This window comes from Choloepus didactylus, chromosome 13 (genome assembly GCF_015220235.1).
Source record: "Choloepus didactylus isolate mChoDid1 chromosome 13, mChoDid1.pri, whole genome shotgun sequence".
Taxonomy (NCBI): domain Eukaryota; kingdom Metazoa; phylum Chordata; class Mammalia; order Pilosa; family Megalonychidae; genus Choloepus; species Choloepus didactylus.
Window position 1 is genome coordinate 62,397,764 of NC_051319.1, and position 9,755 is coordinate 62,407,518.

The 9,755-nt window shown below is 36.0% G+C and overlaps 1 protein-coding gene across 1 annotated transcript; it reads left to right on the forward strand.

Annotated features, from left to right (window-relative positions):
- The first annotated feature begins 232 nt into the window (after positions 1–232).
- Positions 233–708, forward strand: LOC119508101 (cytochrome c-like). The gene has a single exon (XM_037801556.1). The coding sequence runs from the start codon at positions 233–235 to the stop codon at positions 548–550; it is 318 nt and encodes a 105-aa protein (XP_037657484.1). The 3' UTR covers positions 551–708.
- Positions 709–9,755: the final 9,047 nt, after the last annotated feature.

Consider the following 9,755-nt stretch of genomic DNA (forward strand, 5'->3'; position numbering starts at 1 on the left):
CTTACACCTAAAGCACATGAAACAAAAGAAAAAAAAAATAGATAAATGGGAACTTCTCAAAATCAAAAGCGTCTTTACCTCAAAAGACTTTGTCAAGAGAGGGCGGAGCAAGTTTGGTTGCACCAACACCCGTACATAGCGCGGAGCGGCGTGCTCTTGAATTTAGAGAGCGGGACGTTCGGCTTCCAAGCGGGGACTTCCGTGTCGTACGTGACAAAAGAGCGAATTCAAAATGGGTGATGTTGAGAAGGGCAAGAAGATTTTTGTTCAGAAGTGTGCCCAGTGCCACACCGTGGAAAAGGGAGGCAAGCACAAGACTGGGCCAAATCTGCATGGTCTTTTTGGGCGGAAGACAGGTCAGGCCCCTGGATTCTCTTATACAGATGCCAACAAGAACAAAGGTATCACTTGGGACAACGAGACACTGATGGAGTATTTGGAGAATCCCAAGAAGCACATCCCTGGAACAAAAATGATCTTTGCTGGCATTAAAAAGAGGGCAGAAAGGGAAGACTTGATAGCTTATCTCAGAAAAGCTACTAACGAGTAATAGTTGGCCACTGTGTTATTTATTACAAAACAAATGTCTTGACTTTTTTACATGTACCATATTTAAATTGATCTCATACACTAGAATTCAGATCATGAATGGCCTCATTTTTGTTGGACAGTCCTGAGTTAAATAAGATTAGCTATAGTTAAAGTAATATGATCAAGCTTTTTAAATTTTGATAGTAATTCTGGTTTGGCAAATGCTGTCCCTATTTCTCCCTTCTAAAGGTTTAATTGGACTTGAAGCTAGGTTGAATTAGTAATGTTCAACTTTTCACAAAGAAGGTGAATGTCAGCTTACAACCTGTAGATGATTGGTTTTAGATTTAGATTTATATAACTGATTTTATGAATATATTTAAATACTAAGGAAATTCCTTCACTGTTTCATAGAACAGAGCTAGACTCACTTGGTTTCAGTTGGCATTCATCAGCCTGTTTAAAGGCAGGTGCTGAAAATAAACTAGCTATGTCCACTTTATCTTTCTGGTCTTAACTGTGTAAATCTAATTAAAATTCCCTGAATCTGAAATGTTGCCTTTTAATTAACAAAAAGCATTTTGATGTGGTTTATGTATAATACCAAATAAAGAATGCTGAACACTTAAAAAAAAAAAAAGACTTTGTCAAACAGGTGAAGAGGCAACCAACTCAATGGGAGAAATTATTTGGAAACTGTATATCTGATAAGAGACTGTATCCTGCATATATAAAGAAATCCTACAATTCAACAACAACAGTACAAACAGTCCAATTATAAAATGGGCAAAATATATGAAAAGGAATTTTTCCAAAGAGGAAATACAAATGGATAAAAAAACATGTGAGTAAATGTACATCTTCACTAGCTATTAGGGAAATGCAAATCAAAACCACAGTGAGATACCATCTCACACCAATAAGAATGGCTGCCATTAAACAAACAGGAAACAACAAATGCTGGAGAGGTTGTGGAGAAATTGGAACTCTTATTCATTACTGGTGGGAAGCTATAATGGTACATCTGCTGTGGAAGACAGTTTGGCAGTTTCTCAGAAAACTAGATATCAAATTACCCTATGATCCAGCTATTCCACTTTTCTATATATTCCCAGAAGATCTGAAAGCAGTGACATGAACAGACATTTTACACTGATGTTCATAGTGGCATTGTTCACAGTTGCCAGGAGATGGAAGCAATCCAAGTGTCCTTCAACAGATGAATGGATAAACAAAATGTGGTAAATACATATGATGAAATATTATGCCGTGCTAAGAGGGAACAAGGTCCTGAAACATGGCAACGAGGATGAACCTTGAGGATGTAATGCTGAGTGAAATGTCAGACAGAAAATGAGAGATATTGTATGTTACAACTACTATGAACTCCCTAAAAATGTAGAATCAATTTCTTATAACGTAGAATATTGGGGAGTTAGAGATAGACAGAAGCTAGTGAAGGGGAAATGATAACCTAATATGTTCAGATATGTTAATGAGGGTGAATTTACAGGCATGGGAATGGATTGGGGTGATGATTGTTTGTTAACTGGATTGTAAGTATCAGAGCTGCATTGAAGGCAAACAGGATTGAAAGGGGTTGTTTAAAGGCATGTATCCCACAGGTCAGCACTACAATTATAGATAGGTGCTTGGCATGATATACTTCTAAGGTATGACACTGGTGCAGAGAATTGAAAAAAAAGGGGTATATGAGAAAACTCTACCTACTGCATACTAGGGACTATAATTAATAGGAATACCTTATTTGTACCACACAAATACTAGGGACAAATAATTAAGGGCTGATAAGAGCTATGGGGTGTTTTGGATCATGAGAATTGTTTAAAATTGTGTATGAGAATTGTACAACTAAGTGATGATAATGTGAGATATGGATGGATTATTGTGGAAAGAACATATGCTGTGTGAAACCTTACTTTTTAAGTCGAGCCCTTGATCTTGAGTTTTGATCTTGTGAAACTTACGGTTTACAGTTTTTATAATTATGCCTAGGAGTCACTTCCAGAGAACCTCTTTTGTTGCTCTAATATGGACTTTCTCTCTCTATGCCCAAGTATGCAAATAAATTCATTACCCTCCTCCTGATGTGGGTCAGGACCCCACAGGAGAGTGAGTCTCCCTGGTGAAGTGGGATACCAGAAATGAGCCTGACCCTGGCATTGAGGGTTAAAGAATGCCTTTTTGACCAAAAGGGGGAAAATAAAGGCAACAAAATAAGGTTTCAGTGGTTAAGAGATTTTAAATAGAGTTGAGAGTCTGTCCTGGAGGTTACTTTTACACAAGCTTCAGCTAGATATCCCAGATGTCCACAGTATGATAAGCCCAAGTCAACAGTAGTCCTGAAAACCCTAAAGAATACCCAGATCCCTATCTAAGACTGTATAAAAGTTTCACTCACTAAGTTTATGCTTCAGAAACTTAAATCCTCCAGAGAGCTCCTATGTCAACTAAGTCCCCAAACCCAGAGGCAACAGCCTCTTCAAGAACATCAACTAGTTGTGTCCCCTTTTCCCATAATGTTGACACCCATTTTCAACATAAACGAGTTAGGGTAGTCACTGCCTAGACATCTCTGAAAATTGGAAAAGTAAAGAGGACATCTTGATAACTTTTCATACTCCATTGATTAATATTGGATCTAAAAGTCTGATATTCAAGTCTTATTCTCACCCTAACTTTATGGACATTTTGTCCATATATCAGAAAAATATGTGAATAAAAGAATCTCTAACAAATTTAAAAGGATGAAATGTAAAGCATTATAAAAAGATTACTTTGCTTGGAGAGAAGGAAAGGATAGGGTTAATTCATTTTGGAATGTATTCTGACAGGGCTGAGTTACTTGCTAATCTCGAAGTTTTCTATATAAAAGTGTGCTGGTATTATACTGCCAGATTAAAAGTTTAATACATTTTTTAAAAAGTTACTTTCTAATTAGGATCCTAAAGAATGCTTGGCATGCAGAGTTCATACAAGCATTTAATTAATTTTGGTGGGGAATCTCTGAAGTAAGAGAAAACAGATGGAAATAACTATTGTTATGCCAATTCTTTAAATGGATGGCTCTTAAGAATGTTTATCAGCTTCAAAATAAACATTAAAAATGCCCCCCTTTTAGTTTGTTTGCCCTGCCACTCCAAGAGTGGGTCACCAACCAGCAGCCTTGGGGCAGCAGAAAGCCTATTAGACACGTGCAAATCTCAGACCGCATCCCAGACCTACTGGATCAAAACCTACATTTTAATGAGATTGTGGGTAATTTGTCGGCACAGTGAAAATTGAGGCACACTGCCATAGAACATCAAAATGGCCAAACCCCAAAAAGGCCCTGAACAAAGGATGGAAATAAAGTCTTTACGATGCTTGTGTTGTTACCAAGAATGTACTTAATCATTTAAAAGTATTTATTGCAAAAAAAAAAAAAGAAAAAAAAATGCCCCCTGGCATTTATTATTCTAACTTTTGGTTATGAACCACAGCTGTAAGATAAATGACAGATAATTAGCATAAAGAAACTTATTAAACAGAAGTTAAAGAGTAATGGCTTTAGAAAGCCAGATTGGATGAATGCCTCTCAAATGCAGTATTTAGGTAGTGGCTTGAGGTTTAATTTCAGGGCCAGAAATGTAGGCCAGGAGAGCTGGGCTTCAATGACTTGGATTCATGGAAATTAAGCTTATTGTCATTAAAGTTTCCTGGAAATGTGAAACAAAATCATTTTAAACAAGAATTTCAGGGAAATAATATCATGCCTAAGCCATAGGCTCAGAATATGTTGAGTTTAATATCCCCTCAAGATCGTGGGAAAAGAATAATTACTGTATTTGTGAATTGGAAATTGGTATACAGTATTTTTTAGCAGTAAAGGAGCAATAATTTACTAAGTTTATGGTTACAAGGTAACTTAAGTCAGCCACAACAATCTGTTTTTTTATATTAACACATAGAAGCTTTTGATTATTTTCTCCCTTCCTGTGCTGATTTGTATATATTATGTCCCCCAGAAAAAGCCATGTTCTTTGTTGCAGTCTTGTTGGGGCAGACTTATTAGTGAGTTGGAACCTATTGGTTCAGTGTCCGTGGAGATGTGACCTACCCAACTGTAGGTGATAATTCTGATTGGATAATTCCCATGGAGGCGTGGCCCCACCCATTCAGTGTGGGCCTTGATTAGTTTACTGGAGCACTATATAAACTCAGACAGAAGGAGCTTACAGCTAGTAGTAGCTGAGACAGACATTTTGAAGATGGCCATTGGAAGCTGATGCAGACATTTTGGAAAATGCCAGTTTGAAACAACCTGAGAGCAAGCAGACACCAACCATATGCCTTCCTAGCTAACAGAGGTTTTCCAGATGCTAATGGCCTTTCTCCAGTGAAGGTACCCTTTGTTGATGGACACTTTATGGCCTTAAGACAGTAACTGTGTAACCAAATCAACCCTCTTTTGTAAAAGCTAATCCATTTTTAGTGTTTTGCATTCTGGCAGCATTAGCAAACCAGAACACTTCCTTACTGACCTATTATTTTCTAATCAAAAAATATTTCATTCTCATTTTTGGTGAATCAAGTAAATACCTAAAGACAAAGAAGAAAGTTAAAATCATTCACAAACTTTTCTCTAAAAAAATAATTAACATTTGAAATATTTTCTTAAAATATTTCCATGAAATTATTTGAAGGAATAAAGATTTTCATTCCAGCACTGCTCATTCCCATTGTCTGACAAGAGGATGGGCATTAGAAAATAGAATTACCCCCATTTAAAATATAATGTATGCTCCCACCTCCACCCTGTTTCTATTTTAATGCTTCTAATTTCTTGAAGATTTTAATTCTGACTTACATTCACTATCTCCAGTCTTGTCACTATTTGTGGTGGTTAAACTCCCCTAGGTTTCGTCCTCGGGCTCTATATCAAAATCCTGGGCCCTCATTTCCTGACCTCCTTGCTTTCATTGATCTTGTTCCCCACCCTTCATCAGACACTTCATCCCATGGTCACCCTCTAGATCTTGTCAGTGTCACCACACCTCTGATCAGCACCTCCTCTCTTTCCATCTTATACCTCTAGTATCCCAATTCAAATATACCTTTGACTCTAACAGGACCTTTAAACCAATGATCTTGCTACTTTTTCATTGTCCCTCATATCCCATGTTCTTTTCTACCTAAATTGCTTTTCCTTAAATTTCGTAGTTTTTCAATTAATCACCTCTTTACATACATCTTCAGCTCCTTTAACTCTCTATTTCTTCATCCTAATTACTTAGCAAAACCACAGTTCTAGTTAAATCTAATTTTCTACCAACCCATAGGAGAAAGAGAAATAATTGGTTTGACTGGTCTTACTTTTAATTCACGGCCACTCAACTCATATTGGATTTTAATATTGCCAAGCAATCCTGCTATATTTACTTCATTCACTCTCCCGCTTTTATAGCTTCACCTCCATCCTAACACTTAGACAACAGTTTCACAAAGAAAATTAAAGTAAACTTTCACCAGTTCCTTCACCATGTCCACACATTTACCTTCATCAGTTTGTACTTACTTGGCCTTCTCTTCTGTTCCTATGGACAAACTCTAGTGTCCACCTCCCCTAATTATGTCATCTTCCCTCTCACAGTTCAAGGACAGGGCTCCAGCAATCAACTCTCTTCTCCTTGGATCATTTTGTTCCATGTCTCTAAGCACTTTTCCATTAGCAAACACATATGGTCTTATCTTAAAAACAAACGAAAACCAAACAAGCAAAAGCATTGTTTTATCACTTTCTTCCCTTCTAATCACAACTCCATTTATTTCTATTTATAGTAATAGAAAACAATCTTTAAAACAAAACAAAACAAAACAGAAAAACAAACATGCCTTCCAATTTCTAGTCTGTCATTCTCTCTTGAAACCACCTATTCTCATCTGAACTCAACTTCCATGTTGTTAAATCCAATGGCCAGTTTTCAGATGACATTGTCCCTAACTTATCTGTCACATTTGTTGATCAGCCCTTTCTCTGCAATAGTTTCTTTTTTTACTTTCCTTTCCTTCCTTCCTTCCTTCCTTCTTTCCTTCCTTCCTTCCTTCCTTCCTTCTTTTACTTCAGGGATATCACATCCCCCTTGTTTTTATTTTTACCTCTCTGGCCAATATTTTTCTATCCCCTTTTTTGATTTGTCTTCGTCTCCCTAACCTCTTAATGTCAGTACCCCAGAACACAGTTCTTTTACTTTTTTATTTTTTTTCCGTACTCTCAGACCCTGGGGATTTCATCAAATCTCAAACTACTTAATCCAAAGTTTATATCTACAGCTTACCTCCCTTCCTGTTCCAAGACTCTTGTATCCAATTGATTTACTAAATGTTTCCTGTTGGATGTCTAATTAGCATCTCCAGCTTGTCTAATGGGCATTTCCAAAGCCAAGCTAATAATCTCTTTTCATCACACATAAAGTCACATGCCATATGATCCATCTAAAATGTACAATCAGTATTTTTAGTATATTCACACAGTTGTGTTCTAAAATTGATAGTGGTAATGAATGTACATCTCTATTGTTTTTTTATTTTCTGTTTCATTTATTTCTGCTCTAACATTTGTTATTTCTTTCCTTCTTCTTGTTTGGGTTTATTTTGCTGTTCTTTTTCTAGTTTCTCCAGGTGAGCAGCTAGGTCTTTGATCTTATGGCTTCTTTTTTAATGTATGCCTTTAGGGCTGTAAATTTCCATCTAAGCACTGCATTCACTGCATCCCATAAATTTTGATATGCTGTATTCTCCTTTTCAGTCATCTCTAGATATTTACTGATTTCCCCTATAATTTCTTCTTTGGCCCACTGATTGTCTAAGAGTATGCTATTTACTTCCATGTATTTGTGGATTTTCCAGTTCTCTGCCTGCTATTGATTTCCAGCTTCAGTACCTTGTGGCTAGAGAAGATGCTTTGTATAATTTCAATCTTTTAAAATTTATTGAGACTTGTTTTGTGACCCAACATGTGGACTTTAGTGGAGAACAATCCATGTGTACTTGAGAAGAATATATATTGCTGTACTGGGGTACAATGTTCTGCATATGTCTGCAAGGTCTAGTTCATTTATCATATTATTCTAGTTCTCTATTTCCTTATTAATCTTCTTTCTAGATGTTCTTATCTATTGATGGGAGTGGTGCATTGAAGTCTCCAACAATTGTTGTAGAAGTGCCTATTTCTCCCTTCATTTTGTTCAGTGTTTGCCTCATGCATTTTGTGGCATTGTGGTTAGGGTCATAAATATTTATGATTATTTCTTCTTGCTGGGTTGACCCTTTTATTAATATATAGTATCCTTCTTTGTTTCTTGTAACAGATTTTCACTATTTTGTCCAGTATTAGTAAAGCTACCCCCGCTTTTCCTGTTGTTACTATTTGCAGGGAATATCTTTTCCATCCTTTCACTTTTAATCTATTTATGTCTTTGTGTCTAAGGTGAGTCTCTTTTAAATAACATTAAGTTGGATCGTGATTTTTTATTCCATTCTTCCAATCTGTGTCTTTTGATTGTGGAGTTTAATCCATAACATTCAATGTTATTACTGTAAAGCAGTACTTACTTTAGTCCTTTTGTCCTTTGGTTTTTATATGTCTTATGTTTTGGGTTTTTGTTTTGTTTTACTCTTTTCCTTTATTGCAACATCCTTTTCTGAATAGTTGATCTTTTGTGATATACCTGACTGATCCCTTTGTCATTTTTGTTTCTGTATATTTCTAAAATACTTTCTTTGTGGTAACTCTGGGATTTGTAATACACAACCTATATCCATAAATGACTAATCTGAAAAGACACTTACTTAGCTTCAGTAGCATACACAATATCTCCTCCCATATCTCTCTGTTTCCCTTCTTTATTTTGTTTTTGTCCCACATTACCTTTTGATATTTTGTGTGTCTTTTATAGGGAAATATGCCTTTTTTTTTGTTAATTGTATTATGACTCATAGGAATTAAAGAGTAGAGCTGTATATTAAGGATACTGTACTATTGGGTTTTGCATTTACAGTTTCAGTTACCTTTACTGAAGATCTTCACTTTTTCACACTACTCTGAGCCATTCTCTTTGTCTTTTCCTTTCAACCTGCAGAACTTCCTTTAGTAATTTTTGTAGGGTAGGTCTTTTGTTAACAAACTCTCTCAGTTTCTTTTTATCTATGAATATTTTGAACTGTCTCTCATTTTTGAAGGTCAGTTTTGCCAGAAAAAGAATTTTGGGTGGGCAGCTTTTCTCTTTCAGTACCTTAAATGCACAATACTACTGCCATCTCACCTCCATAGCTTCTGCTGAAAAATTGGCAATAAGAAATTAGTCTAATAGAGGAGCCCTTGTATGTGATGAATCACTTTTCTCTTGTTGCTTTCAAAATTCTCTTTTTATCTTTGACATTTGATGTTCTGATTAGTATGTGTCTTGGGTTATTCTGTATGGAGTCTGTTTGGCTTCTTGGACATGTATAGTTATCTCTTTCATAAGAGTTGAGAAATTTTTTGCCATTAATTCCTCAGATATTCTTTCTGCCCCTTTACCTTCTCTTCTCCTTCTGGAACACCCATGATACATATGTTTGTATGCTTCATGCTGTTGCATAAATCCCTGAGACACTGTTCATTTCTTTTCTGTTCTTTTCTCTATCTGTTCTTCTGACTATACCATTTTAATTGTCCTGTCTTCTAGCTCATTGATGCTTCTGACTGTTCAAATCTGCTGTTGTATGCCTCTAGTGTATTTTTAATTTCCATTATTGTGACTTTCATCCCCGTAATTTCTGTTATAGCTCTTTTAAACTTCTAAATTCTTCTTTGTGCTTACACATTTTCTTCTTAATATCCTTTAGCTCTGTATCCATATTTTCCTTCATCTCCTTGAATTGATTTAGGATATTTGTTTGAACATTTTTGATTAGTTATTCCAAATTCTGTGTCTCCTCTGAAGTTTTAATTTGTTCCCTTGTCTGAGCCACAGCTTCCTGTTTCTTAGTATGCCTTGTAATTTTTTGTTAATTTCTGGGCATCTGATCATTTTGATGTGTTAACTTTGAAGGTCAGTTTCTCTCTTTTGTCTACGGTTTTCTTGTTGGTTGGCTTTGTAGTAAGGCTTTTCTTTGATGCTTGGTCCAACTTGTTCTGGACATTTAGAGTAGTCCATGTTTAATTGTTCAGATTTTCTCAG

Coding starts and splice junctions, on each gene's coding strand:
- LOC119508101 (XM_037801556.1), top strand. CDS start 233: ATGGGTGATGTTGAGAAGGGCAAGAAGATTTTTGTTCAGAAGTGTGCC.